Source organism: Strongylocentrotus purpuratus, unplaced genomic scaffold, assembly GCF_000002235.5.
Source record: "Strongylocentrotus purpuratus isolate Spur 01 unplaced genomic scaffold, Spur_5.0 spur5_scaffold_9, whole genome shotgun sequence".
NCBI lineage: Eukaryota > Metazoa > Echinodermata > Echinoidea > Camarodonta > Strongylocentrotidae > Strongylocentrotus > Strongylocentrotus purpuratus.
Genome location: NW_022145615.1, coordinates 11,191,874 through 11,207,344, shown reverse-complemented (window position 1 = coordinate 11,207,344; position 15,471 = coordinate 11,191,874). Strand labels below are relative to the sequence as shown.

Sequence of the window (15,471 nt, the reverse complement as noted above, 5' to 3'; positions counted from 1 at the left end):
CAGAAACTATCCAACATTAGGTATATATTCTACTGCGCTACAAGAGCTCCTGATTTGCTTAGATTTACGGTACAGTTAAAAAGAAGTTTTTTTCAGTTTTGACTTAAAGACGTTTACAGATGGTGATTTCCTGACTTCAAATGGCAAGTTATTCCAGAGTTTTGGGGCTGCACAAGCAAATGCTCGATCACCTAGCGTTATTCTTGTTTTGATAGATGGGATCTGTAGCAACAAAGTATCTCGGGAACTGCGCAAGTTGCGATTGTGTTGATTAGGTTTGAAATTCAACAGTTCTTTGATATAAGTGGGAGCTTGACCAAGAAGTGCTTTATATACAATCAGCAAGATTTTGAATGTTATTCTCTGGCGTACTGGTAAACAATGTAGATTTCTTAAAATTGGGGTGATCCGTGTGAATTTAGAACAACCACAGATCAGCCTTGCACAGGTGTCATCTTTTTTTACTATCATAAGAATTATTATACTAATCATAATTTCATATAGCAGCTGATGATTTATAACGTTAAATTTACATAAAGTTTCATGAATTTATTTACTCAAAGAATAAACCATCTTAGTGTTCTAGTTTTGCTACCACTTATTAAAAATGCATCCCCCGCGCTTTATTCAATTATTCTTAATTAAAGATGTATTTATAGAAAACAAAGATGTTTAAGGAACATACAAACAATAAAAAGTCGTATGCTTAATCCAACCAATGGATAAATCAGGAAAACAAATATGTATATACTTTTCTTTTATATTTGGAAGGTGGATTATATGTGGAAAAACATTGGTTATGATACCTCGATGATTGATTTTCTCACATGGAAAAAAAAGGTATGGAGAGTATTTGCGATATTCTGCAGAATCTGCATACAGATATTTCATTCAAAATGGAGGCGTCAGGAGAGAAGATGTTCCAAGATAAAACTTGAATGAACCTAAACATGAAATTGGAGACGGAGGTACATAATAAATAACTGACACTGTTCAACATTTGTATCTTGTCTGCTACTATCCACGCCACTCCAAAATAAATATACCCTATTATCTGGCTAGAAGAATTTGTAAAATTCAATCGAACGAGGAAGTGAGAGAGGGAAATTTGCCTCGGAAATATCAGGAAAATCGCATTAAAGTAGATATACAAAAGAGGACGTAAAATGGAGGACATAAATAAAGACAAACAAAGAAGAACAAAATCGAACAGAAGATGCTGTTTGTAATAACTATCTTCATACGATCCCAATAATGTAAATATTTTAAATACTATCGATCAACAGTGTAAAATCTTGTTTAACAGTATTGAGAAGTAAGAACAAAAATTTCGAATGATGCGATTACTGTATGCATTTTTACCAATTAGTTCGAATTAAAAGATAACTTTTCATGCTCATCCAGAAATTAAATTGTAATGGTAGAATCTAGAGTTTGATGTGATGCCTTTTTATAATGTGGGAAAATAAAATAAAACGAAACATAAGATATACCAAAGAAAATTATTTCATAAATTTATTGCAGCCAGAGCTGAACAAGTGTTATGTCAACATAGTGAATGATGTAGTTACTGTATGGATTTGTATGCCTAATATATTTATGATATTAATATATTTATGATATAAGTAGTGTTGCTGATTTAAAGGGGAGCTAACCCCAAATAATGAGTGTAGATATTCTGTGAAACGAGATGAATTCCTGCCTTTTGATGAATTACACTCCCAATGAATATTATATCAATTGTTAAAAGTATGTATATATATATATCTTAAAAACTATATATATACATACACTGTTTGTCATTAAGGTGGAATAATTTTTTTACCCCAATTTATAATAGATCTAGATAATAGAATAAATTTTCAGATTGTATTGAATAATAATTTGCGAGTGTATGTTTTGCATGAGTGCTAAAGCAAGTGTGTGCTACTATACTTATAAAATAGGGACCTACGTCCTTAAGTCATAAGTGACATTAATAAGGATTAATGCCTCACAAAAGGGCACTAATAAGGCACATTGACACGGTTTTGAACCTGGGGCCTCATAGTTACGGCCATTGATTTGCCACTGAATCATGACTGTACGCAGCGGGGGCTAGGGTAGGGAGCAGCCCCAATAAATTAAAAAAACACAAAGAAAATGCAATAAATTATCAATATTTCCATATTGCTCCGTTTAGTCTCATTTCACAACGCCCCCTATCGTCAGAGCATGGTCAGAGTCAGCAGCCTAACATGTTAGCCTATGGACGTTTTTTTAAAAAAATCGTTAAAAATTCATTTTTTGTTTAAACGAAAAGCACATCCACCCCGACGTTAGTTATCACTAGCTCTTTCATTGGAGCCCTCATGTCTCATTGACTTTTGAAAGTTCACCCACGGTAATTTTTCAAAATAGGTTGCAAGCTCGTCATTGCCTATATTACACATGTGAAACAAGTCTAACTTTGGACTCAGTTTGCCAAGCGATTTGAAGATTATAGGTCGAGCACACGAAACATAAAAAGCATGAATTATCATAGATCACTTTTGCCTATTTCATTATGTCCATTTCATCCAACCCCCCACCGTAATTTTTTAATTTAGTAAAAGCAAACATTTAGCCGAGGTAAGCAAAAACATGAATATTCATGACACACAATGGACTATTCGGTTATTAACAGAGGGGTGCAATCAGTCATCACGTCAAACTCCCCTAATTGCCACCAAGTATTTCATATAATTATATAGTTTTTTTTTTCTTTTACTCAGTCATGAACTATTAAATATCAATGATGAAGAAATGTAAAAGAAATTTAAGTTGATATCTATTAACAAAGTAATTTATATTTAGCAAAGCAATCTCACATACAAAATTACTATCAAGTGTCGTCTGCTACGCTTATCGTCGCCTGCTTCGTTAAAGGCACATATTTATCGTTTGGATTGTAAGGTATACCAGGGAGATTTGTATTTTCCTGCAGTACAACGTATAGCAGGAAAATGTTGTATATGCGGATCCTTTTAATGATTACGTAATGGAAGTGGCGAGGCGGTATGGTTTGAATAACTTAGGCAGGTGAAAGTTATTGTATTGAGAAGGAAAGGAACGTTCGGAAAGGCATAGAGAGGGAAGTGGGCGTGGTAGCCATTCTAGCTTTGAACCTACATCAGTACGAGAATACACCCGACGGCGCGGTGGCCTGTACTTATAGCGCGCGAACACATCACACCCAATGGCATACACCCGGTACCCTGCAACACAGTGGAACATTTTTAAGAAATAAAATATATCTACAAAATGGACCTCTTGAATCATCTGAGAAGTAACTTACCCTAGTCTGATTACTTCAATGAATGTCAAGATAACAATGGCTGCTTTTCCATCCAAAAATAAAACTATTTTGCAATTAGAAATAGTCAATTTCTCGATAATTTCACAAAATATATTTGCCGCCGCATTCAATATGACGTCATTGACAGCTGATTGGCTAGTTTGGTAGTGACGTCGAACGAGCTATGTTTGTGCTGCAGTGATCGAGCGAGCGAAAATGAGACAATCGGAGCAATATGATTGCATTTTCCCCAAACACCCCAACAGAAAAAAATCCTCTGCGTGGCCATGCCTTGAACCATAATGCATGGCCGTACAGTTTGTCCCTCATGGCTTTATAATTGAACGTGCAGAATTTTAATTATAGCCTAAAGTTACAAAATGACGAGAAAAAATGTCCCTAATTTATCCCTTTCCTCTGTTCATCTTAATTTTCGCCGAAATCGATCAAATTACCTTTTTTAATTGTAAGTGTGTTATTTTACTGTGCTGAAAGACTGAAGGATTTACTAGGGACACAATTAAATATTCCATTAACGAAAAATTGCAATCTTTTGCTAATGACTGAATGGTGACGTATAATCTTTAATTAGAACGATCGTAAGGTGTAGTGGGGCGAGTGAAGGCATTAATTCAATATTTCAGTAATTCAAAACTTTGGGTGCTCTATTAATTTTTCATTCGCTTTGTATACTATGTCAATCTCACATGGGGCGTCAAATGACTGATCATGTCGCTGACGCAGTCCTGCGTTATTACCCATATAAAGCCACGCGTGCAACGGGCGAATTATGCGTGACTTGAAATAGTCGAAGTTCCCATTTTTTTTATTACGGTTTTAGTACCACGCAATGCTTTACTCTTGCTTTACATTCTACCATTAAGCAAGCACTTGCGTACATCCTGAAATGTAGCAGACTTTAACCATTGTTATACTTTCTATTATTCTGTCAGTGTTGTGTCATGTATGTGCGTGTGTGTGTGCGTGTGGGGTGTATCATGGCGCAGGGGAGCATCGGCCTTACTCGTTGGATGATATACAAGTTAACAGTGCCATTGATTTAGTGGAGGGAAGAGCTATGGCGTTTCCTTTCTTTGGGGGCCCCTCCTCGGCGAACTTTTCGTCCCCCCTCTCACTTTCCGGCTATGACACTCTTTTCTCCAACCTAGATAGGCCTACAGATTGTGTTATTACTTTTGTAGATATAACGTTATACTTACACACATTTTGTTTTCTTTCCTATGTGTACCCTTTACAGATACAATAGATTGTTCAAAGTGTAAGGGTAAGTCTACTCCAGGAAAATGACAAAATTTAACTTTGATATAATTTAAGAAAACAGATACATTGAAATTTACAGAATAGTCCGATAAAGGATAAGATTTTTATTTTTCAATTGCGGCTCATCACACCCAAATTCGACAACTCTAGTTTAATTTGCGTGTACTTCTCTCTCCCTACTAATGCAGTATTAATTCTCTCCCACTATATACCAACCACAGTCTCTCTGTACATCTGTGTGTCTGTGTCTCTTTCTGTTTCCATCTTTCTCTCGTTTCTGGCTGCAACACACCAGACATGCAAACAAAATCACATAGCCAATGGGTCAGTTGTATTAGGTACATTACAGCACACCTGAATACACACGCGCACACCCTCCCAATCTCTCCCTCCACCACACCCCACCATCATTCATCCTAATCGATCCTGAAAAATGTAAAAATTCATCATTTAGATATTAAGCACATTTAGCACATATGCAACGTGACCTAGACCTATCCTTACTCTTAAAACTTGTGTAGTATAATCGGAATAAAGGCTGATTTATTTGAGAAAAAAGTTTTCAATTTCAAATGAAACGACTTTATCCAATATGACTGATTAAATATTCTTTGATTGCCATCACATGGTAGAAATGTATAGATCATTAGAATCCTGATCTCGATTACGCATACTTAATTTCTTAGTACAATAATTAAAGTGCACAATTTTTTGAATTGAGAGTATAATTCACTTTATTGCACGAAATCGACGAAATCTCGAAAAACACAATTTTTAGTTCGATCAACAATCTTCTTTTGTCGTACCCCATGCTTTCATTTTCTTTAACCTTAGGAGTAATCGTTCGGTGTGAGTGGGAAGCCAATCATTATTATGCAAGTAAACTGTAATTAGTGGAGTGAACTTTACCCAATAAAGTAATATTTTATCATACTCATTTCAAATTTCATGAGAATTCCATCAAGAAAATGTCACATGTATCCTCTTATAATTTAAAACCGTTCTATCTTTATTTTAAAGTTCGATATCTTTCAAATACGAATTCCATATAATCAGATAATTAGTGCTCAAGTAGTAATGTAAGAATACTGTAATACACTTAACTGTCAAAATCATTGTTAACCCGTTAAAAGAAAATAAATAATTCATAGGATGACGATTTCTTTTTAAAATAAACTATAAGGATGTATATTTAGGTTGATTTGAAAATGTCACACATATCATTTTATAATTTAAAAACTTTCTATCTTTATTTTAAAGTTCGATATCTTTCAAATACGAATTCCATATAATCAGATAAATAGTGCTCAAGTAGTTATGTAAGAATATTGTAATACACTTAACTGTCAAAATCATTGTTAACCCGTAAAAAGAAAAAGAAAAAAAATTATAGGATGACGATTTAAAAAAAACAAAAAAACTATGAGGATGTATATTTATATCGGTTTGCTCTCTCTAAAACTAAAGATTCAATCTTGAGAATGAAAATATACTGTTCTAGCTTATCTATTTTCAATTTCCTATTTTGTAAATATTCCCAATGAAAATATTCGTAATAACGTCATTGATGCTTTTATATAAATTGCTGACCTGTTCTTTTCCATGTATATCTTATAGCCTTCCCGTATTTTTTTATTGTAATTCAGCCCTATAGTGCTGTTAATGTGAATGTTTTGTGCAATGAATAGTCTACCCCGTCGATTATTTAGGCTGTACACAAATTCTCCTTGTCGTAGTTGTAGTACGCATCATTATATTCGTTTGCCGCGAAGCACAGGGATGCCGTCTTGTCACACTCACACAATGCTTGCGCACATCCGTCATTGGCTTCAGCATCTGAAAACAAGAAAATGATTTATAAAATTTAGGAGATGGGGGTTGGTCTATCGGCAATGTGCATTTTATGGTCAGGTATCTAGCTTTCTTCGTCTACAAGCTGACCCTGATAGGACCCAGTTTCGAAACCGAATAACGTCTTTCGCATGGTAACTTTAAAGGTTGATCCAAGAATAATTATACTAACAACATTTATAATGCGCACATATGCACCCGAAAGGATGGTCAAGGCGCCTTAACAAATTTTGGAGGTTTTTACCCCGGTTTTTAGCTGTGTTGCCATTACGGCGCTCTAGCATTTCAAGAAATTAATTCCTGCCAGGTACCCATTTGGCATTACCTGGGTTGAGAAGTACATGTACATAGTCATATCTGATCCATAGTTTTGTCTTGAATTTTATTGTTTTGTGCTTCCATTCAACAAATTCTAGAAAAGAAATTGCATTATATATAAATATAAATCAAAACAATTTCATACTTTTCGAATAATACACTGTCGCTCATAAAGGTAGAATATTTTTTTTAACCCAAATATGGGAATTATTTTTTTAAATAATTTAAAAATAATAGATCTAGATAATAGTATACATTCTCAGATTTTATTGAATAATAATTTGCCAATGTGTGTTTTGCGTGACTGCTAAAGCATGTGTATGCTACTATGCTTATCAACTAGGGGACATACGCCCTTAAGTCATAAATGACAGTAATGAGGATTAATGCCCCACAAAAGGGCACTAATATAGCACATCGACACGGTTTTGATCCTGGGGCCTCACAGTTACGAGGCCATTGCTTTTTCACTGAACCAAGACTGTACGCAGCAGGAGCTAGGGTAGGGGGCTGTTTTCATAAACAGAACATGCAATAAATTTTCAATAATTTATTGCATTTACCCCGGTTCCCAACATAACAAAATCTTCTGTGTGCCCATGCCTTGAGCCATAATGCAAGGTCCTCCCAGAGGATTTTTTTTATGTTGGGGACCGGGGTAAAATGCAATAAATTATTGAAAATTTATTGCATGTTCTGTTTATGTGCAAAATTGTGCCGATCAGCTATATTAGTGCCCTTTTGTGAGGCATTAATCCTCATTACTGTCAATTATGATTTAAGGACGTAGGTTCCCTAGCTGACTAGCATAGTAGCACACATATGATTTAGCAGTCACGCAAAACAAACACTCGCAAATTAATATTCAATAAAATCTGAGAATGTATGCCATTATCTAGATCTATTAAAAATAAATAATTTTTTAAAATCCTTCCCTAAACTGGGGTAAAAATAATTATTCCACCATTATGACCAACAGTGTAATATAATCCATCATACGATGAGTACTTAAAGTTCCAATATCTTCTTTCCTTCGACCACCAAAATGGCCTCAACTCAAAGGACACCTATCCAACCCCACCCCTAAGGAACCCTGACCACCCCATCCCCATCATAATTGGAACCACCCCGCCCTGTCCATCTATCTATCCCCATTACGCATATACACTTATAATTTATACACTTTTTTTTTCAATAGTTTTTTTTTTAATGATTCCAAACAATAAAAAGTAATTTTTAGAAATAAAGTACAGTTGTTTTTCCTTGACATGAATTCAAAACATTTACAATACATAGATTGTACAATTAATGAAAACAAAAATGAATTCAGTTGTAACATAAAACAAATAACCCCATCCAACCAAACAACTACTACCCCCCCCCCTCCACCCTCCCCATCATGCCACCCACACACTACCCGACCACACTTCCACCACACACTGTTCCTTGCCCCGTCAGAATACCTCAAATTACAGCGACAGACAAACAGAAACAATCTATTTAAAACATTTAAAACAAAATCATTTAAACGAGGCTACAATAGCCACAATAGTCCAGTGTAAAAAAATCATGAAAACTTTACTTCTTCCCACTTCTGTAAATTTAAGGTCAATGTACCTGCCCTCCCTGCAATATTCTTTTCTTCTTCCCTAAATTCTAACAGTTCTTTTTGAAACTCCCCCAATATTACGGACTTTCCCCTGCATCTATATATCAAATATTTCAATGCACGTACGCACATACACACATAAAAACACACACGCGCGCGCACACACACACTCACACACACACACATACGCACGCACGCGCACGCACAACCCCCACACCTTAACCATATTACAACGTACACAAATTGATATTAATAATGAAGGGTAGGTCCGCCTCAAAGTTTGATATAAGTTTGACATAAGTAAAAATAAAAATTATGAGAATTTATGGAATGGATGAAAGTTTTAGTTTGCCCTGATAAACATTAAACTTTTGCCACTTCAATAAACAAATTACCTTTTTTAATCAATGAATAAATTAATCGATTTATTCGTCTTTTGTTCAATTTGTTGTTTTTCTATGAATGGACAGATAATGGAATGATGTTAATATATAATCTGATTTGATTTGATATGATTTTAATTGAATTAACATCATTCGTGAAAATGTTAATACATTTGACATATTACTGGTATTGGGATCCTAAATAAGCAACGACAAAAAAAAGCAAAATAAATGAAACTGAGTTCGCAAGACTTACCGCAGGTGATGGTAAGCTCTTCGGCTTTAAAGAACCAACTCCAGGGTGCTCTACACTCGTAAGTGTATCCTAGGGTATATATGTTGGTGCCCTGGGGGCAGGGTCCTCCGTTAGCCGCTTCCACATCACCGTAGCAGTTGTCATGCACCTGACAGCATCTTGTGAGACAAAGAGAATCAAAAACAAAAAATGCCTAAATGGATGAATATAACTGAAAGAAACTATTAAAAAGAAAACCGTTGAGCTACAAACAGCTCATTTGCGTCGTTTCAGAATACTTGTAGAACTTAAAAGTATTGCTCGAAGGAGCATGGTATATTGTTAACCCACTGTGCAAAGTCAAGAACCTTCTAGAATAATTTATTCCTAGAGTGTATACTATACAAAATACATTTTTTTAGCTAATAGTGTATCAAGGACATGTTGGGGCATTGTAATTAATGAATGAATACAAAAAGAGAAGACTTTGCTTTTATTTGATACGATAGATTCATTCATCTATACATGTTCAAGATGGCATATCAAAAATATATCGTACGGTGAACGACGTGATCAGAAGGTTCAGTTACAAAACACATCAATTGTCCTTATTTTATAAAATAACCGTAATATTGATGTAGTGAGGAGGGGGATACATTCCCCTTAAAAAACGAGGCGTGTGATGGGTTGGGGTCATCTTAGTAGACCGAAAAGGTATATGAGTCCGACGGCCCACGAGTTGTTGTTGTTGTTAGTAATAGTGTAATGGCGTTCATTCAGTATTGAATATGTACGCCATATCTTCAGTTTTATAAGAAAACCAGTTATCCATAAAGAAAACTGAAAATAAAAAATTGTAATGATATAATTAATTGGCTCACGAGGCCAACAGCAACGTAACTGTTGGACCTCAAGACCGATACAACGAGTAAATATATGAAGAAGGGAGTAGAATTTACATAACATGGGTGTGGTTTAGTGAACATTCAATAATTTATCAGAAGCCAGAAGGTCTTCGAGACCGAAAATGTCGATCTCTTGGGCTGTAACAAATGCAGTTGCTATAATGAGACAATGAAGAGGTACATTAAAATACAAATTACTACACTATTACAGGTACTAAACAATGAAAACAGAAATACTTTTCGAACAAGATATAACTTCGTCCGTCACCCTCTGAAATTAGCGCACAATCAAAACATTGTTTTCATACGCAATACAATGAGATATTATAATAGTCCTTGTGTTTATTTATTTGCTATTATGTTGCAAGTAATGGTACAATGAATACAAACATATCTGTATAAAATTATATACACTTGAAATATTGTATCAAACCATATTATGTTCATGAAAATGTATGATGAAAAAAAAGAAAAATAGATGCAGAAACCAATTAGTCAAATCAAATCAAATCTATAAGAATGACAATTAAACAATTTTACTGAAAAGGGAGAGGCTCTTACACATCCAAATTGTCTACTGGGGTGCCGTGACCTCCTAATCCGCAGAAGCAGCCATATCCGTTGTATCTAGTACTGTATGAATTAGTAGCACAGGATGACATATAGCCGAAATTCCAAACGGCACCTTCATCAACCTGCTTATCCGCTGGATTGCCTGCCGCATAAACATATTGATAATTAAAATGATGATAGTAATTCAAATAACTATGATAGTAATGATTATGTGTACAACAACAATAATGATGATTAATAATAAGAAAGATAATTTTAATGATAATAATTATGATAAAAATTACAATATAAATAATAATCAATAGCATTCTTAATGATACGATTAATGATAAGGATGATAATGAGGTTATAATAAAAGTAATAAAGATGACAATAACAATTTTTAAAAATACAGATAATGTGAATGATAATAACAATATTAATAATAATCAATAACATTATTGATGATACGAATAATGATAATGATGACGATAAGGTTATACAGATAATAATTACAATAATAAAAGTGATAATGATGACAATAATAATTTGTTTAAAGAAATGATTATAATGATAACTAGACCTGCAATCGTTGCACAACGATATGCGTGCAATGACGGGCGATCTTGCACTAACGGTCGTCTATACTAACATAATTATAAACAGTATAATATGGTGTCTAAAATACGATTAACTCACAATTTTGTGTGTGAACATATATCATACTTGGTATCATCCGAAAGGGCACTTCATTGCGGTTAGTTTGACACCATTGTTATCTGTGCGCAATGTACTGCACGCATTTAACACGCTATCACGTAATGCATAGTAAATTCATCATTGTTAGCGATAACTTTGCGCTGACGTAATTGAAATTTACCAAACTTGGCAGATAGTTGTCACGTATATTGATACATGTGTCTGCTAAGTTTTATTGTTGTAGGTATAATGATCGCAATTTTAGAGCAAGTTGAAGTTATTTCGCAATTTTCTTGAAAATGGCGATTTCAGAGAGCAATTTTCTCAGATTTGGTCAAAGATAGGGTATATAATTTCGTATATGGCTTGAAAGGGGATATCTCCGGGTATCTAAATCCAAAAAAAGGTACGGGTCTGCCAAGCCATAATTGAGATACGGCCACAGAAAGAAAGCCAATTCCCAGAACTTTAGAGGACGCTATTTATTTTGTGCATAGCCATTGGAGCGTGGAATTTGGCATGGCTATGTGCAAATATGAGATAAAGATACTGTAAGATTTAAATACAAAACGGAATTTATATGATAAAGTTATGGCAGTTTTAGATTTATCCGGGTCAATTTTTCAAGAATTTGAGAGATTTTTGATGGAGTCGGTTTCGGATTTGAATTTTGAGTACGAAGATGGCATTTTGAAGGGCAGGTTATACGTCGCAGATGAAAGAACATCTCTTACACTATCTATAAAAATTTATTAGAAGTTTGTAGGATCTAGGATAGTGAAGATAGGAAGGAAGAGAGAAAGGCCTAAAAATGGACCAGAAACGGACAAAATGGCGCCTGGTTGGTTATGCATGAGTGATTTTCTAAAATCGAAAAAATAGGTGACCTTGATGAAATGCTAGAGACTATGCCTATGAAATTTGAACGGAAATGGACATGAGAAAAGCACCTAACTAGGAATAACAAACACTATGTGCAAAACGAATGCGATTTTCTGCAAAGAAGAAGAATATTAATGGTGCAGAATGTGAACGAAAACAAGGCAATGACGATATTCGTCATTGCAATAATAGTTATATATTAAGATGCAAGAGAAATAGCTCATACGGTAGAACCAGACTATACTACTACATGCACATTTGGTCTTATATACCGATTTAAAGGAGCAGTGCATGTGACTTTCAGAATGTTTTAGTATCTTTTTAAATATTGCTCATTCCTAAACCTAATTATAGGAGCAGTGCATGTGACTTTCAGAATGTTTTAGTATTTTTTTTAAATATTGCTCATTCCTAAACCTAACGGTTCTCAAGTTGGGGTGCTATACGCTTGTAAGTTTTGATTGAACCTATTGCATCAAGATCAGGCGCAGGTGGAAGTCAAGTATCAAAGATGCCAAAGCTTTCCCAGGAGCAGACTGTGATACGGACCATATACTGTTAGTCGCAAGGATGCAAATCAAACTGTCTAAAGTCAGCAAGATATCAAAATCAAGAAGAATGAATGTAAAATCACTTGAAGACCCCAAAACTCTACAGTCTTTCTTGAACTCATCATAAACCAAATTCAAGAAGAATCTCTCTAAAATAGAACCTAATAAAGAATCTTTATCAGAGACGATATGGACAGTCTATGAAACAGTACTTAAAGAATCTGCTGATGCAACCCTTGGTAGAGCAACAAGACGTGCTAAGAAGCCCTGGATTAGTAATGAAGTTTTCTTACTAGCTGAAGAAAAGAGCAAATTAAGACAGGATAAAGTTACAAAAGTCAAGGAAGAAAGGTACAAGAATCTAAGATCAGAAATCCAAAGAAAGATAAGGAAGGATAAAGCATATTGGTTGGAAGAAAGATGTAGGGAAGTGAACGGTGTCAACATAGCTGGTAAGGCCAAAGAAATGTACTCAGCTATCTAATCGGTCAAGACCAACCCCAGAGAGACACAACAATCATGTATAAAAGACAAGAACGGCATCATTTTAGATCAGAGGAAAAAGATAATGGATCGCTGAAAAGAATATGGAACTAAGCTTTTCAAAAGACCAATTGATGAGAGTCTACATAAAGAAGAGAAGGTCCCTATAATGGAACAAGAACCAGTGCCACTTCTTTCAGAAGTTGAACATGCGGTGGAAAAGCTCAGAGCAGGAAAGTCACCAGGAATTGATGGAATACCAGCCGAACTGGGGAAAGCTATACAGGACAATATGGTATCAAATTTCTCCACAAATTGTGTGCAAGCATTTGGACTTCTTGCCATCGGCCAGATGAATGGAAGATACATGAATTTGTTGTTCTGTTTAAATCTGGGGATCAAAAACTGTGCTCAAACTACAGGACTATTGCCCTTATCAGTCACACCAGCAAAATCTTACTTGTGATAATTGTTAACAGAATTTATAAAACAAAAGTTAGAACAAGAGCAACCAGAAGACCAGGCTGCCTACAAAAAAAGGCAGAGGGACCAGAGACATGCTTGTATGTTTGCAAGTTTTATTTGAGAAGGTGATTGCCATGGATCAACAAGCTTGTATTATATTTATAGACTATTCAAAGGCGTTTGATTATGTAAGCCACAACAAACTTTTCTCCATCTTCTTAGATACGGGCTTCCCAAAACACCTTGTCACTTTAATCCAATCTCTCTTTGTAAACCAAAGAGCTAGAATCCGTTGGGATGTTGAAGACACTGAAGAGTTTAAGATAGGAAAAGGTGCAAGACAGGGCTGTATCTTATCACCATACCTCTTCGTCACATACACAGAAAGTGGGATGAGGGAAGCAGATATAGCGCACTGTGGCATTAAATTTGGTGGCAAAAACATCTCAAATCTCAGATATGCTGACGACACAGAAACTCAACTTGCATTTAAATGGTAAAAAGACCAAACTCCTAGTTGCTGGTAAAACCTCAGATACCGATCGTAGCATCCAGATCGACGGGGAAACAGTCAAAGATGTGGAAAGCTTCAAATATCTTGGATCTACAAACAACAGCGATGCTAGCTGTACCAGTGAAATAAAGATCAGAATAGCTATAGCGAAGAAGAGAATGGTTGACCTGCATGTACTTTGGAATGACAGGAACATCTCAACCGGTATGAAAATAAAACTGGTCAAAACCCTGGTTTGGAGTGCTTTGCTTTATGGTGCTGAAAGCTGGACACTGCTCAAAGCCGATGAAAATCGCATCATGGCAGCAGAAATGTGGTTCTGGAGGAAAATGCTAAAAATCAGCTGGAAGAAAAAAAAAAACTAGCCTCAGTGTTCTACAAGAACTAAACGCAGAAAGAGATCTCCTTGGACAAATTGGCCCGCCTCAAGATGGGTTACTTTGGACACATTCTGTGTGGCAGGGGGAGTCCCTTAGCAGCACAAATAATAGAAAGCCAAGTAGAAGGGAAAAAAACAGGCAGACAGAGAAAGCAGTGGTTTGATAACATCACAGAATGGACAGGTCTCACATATTCAGAAGCCAAAAAATTAGCACAGGATAGAAACAAATGGAGAAAGACAACAAGAAGATGTGCAGTTGTGGTCGGCAGTCGCCAGCAACTGACGGTGGCAGCCTGGATACCAGGTAGGTATTGCATCAAGAGAACGAATCCACCCTACGTTCTCGGTCCCGCTGGGATGCGGCGGTCATATTGATATGTTTACCGTTGTAGGGTACACAAGGCAGCTGATCTCTCTTCCCAAAATATCACGCGAGCGATCAACCTCCATTTGGCTGCTTTTATCTTTAGTCTATACTCTATTCCTGTTAGTTCTTACCTGATGCAAACGATATGAGCATCGCAACGACAAGTATGCTGAAATACATGATGGGGCTCTGTAGGAATCAAATCTCCGATGAAGTTTGGCGAACGTCTTGTTGGTCCTGGTGCACTGGATGCTTCTGCGACAGAGTAGCGTCATATTTATAGACAGCGGCATCTCAACAGCCTCAACGTAAAAACACATAGGTAGCTTTATCTTATTACGATTATGAATAAAATTACAATTTGACAAAATTGAAGAAACGGATTTGACAGATGGTCAATTAAAAACAGAATCTTGAACCAGATAGTTTTAATCATTGTGTACCCACAACAACCAGCAAATAAAATTTGATTGTGATGGAAGAACAGAAAATAACTACCACCAAAAAAAAAATCACCAAAGGAATATAGAAAGTAGGAATAATGGGGTTTACCATTAATTAACTGGTGATCAAATGTGGCTAAATTTGTTTTCTCTTTTGGTATTTTTATGGTACGGAGATAATAAATATGAGATGCTTGCGGTAAAATCAAACCTTCACCAATCAAGGACGAACCTT

At 35.6% G+C, this 15,471-nt stretch overlaps 1 protein-coding gene across 1 annotated transcript; it reads right to left on the bottom strand.

Annotated features, from left to right (window-relative positions):
* Positions 1–5,313: 5,313 nt before the first annotated feature.
* Positions 5,314–15,093, bottom strand: LOC100890616 (acidic phospholipase A2 natratoxin). Its single transcript, XM_003730713.2, has 4 exons — positions 14,925–15,093; positions 10,460–10,613; positions 9,015–9,172; positions 5,314–6,433 (listed from the first exon to the last, which is right to left on the bottom strand). The coding sequence occupies exons 1-4, from the start codon at positions 14,971–14,973 to the stop codon at positions 6,303–6,305; spliced, it is 492 nt and encodes a 163-aa protein (XP_003730761.1). The 5' UTR covers positions 14,974–15,093; the 3' UTR covers positions 5,314–6,302.
* Between the last annotated feature and the right edge of the window lie 378 nt (positions 15,094–15,471).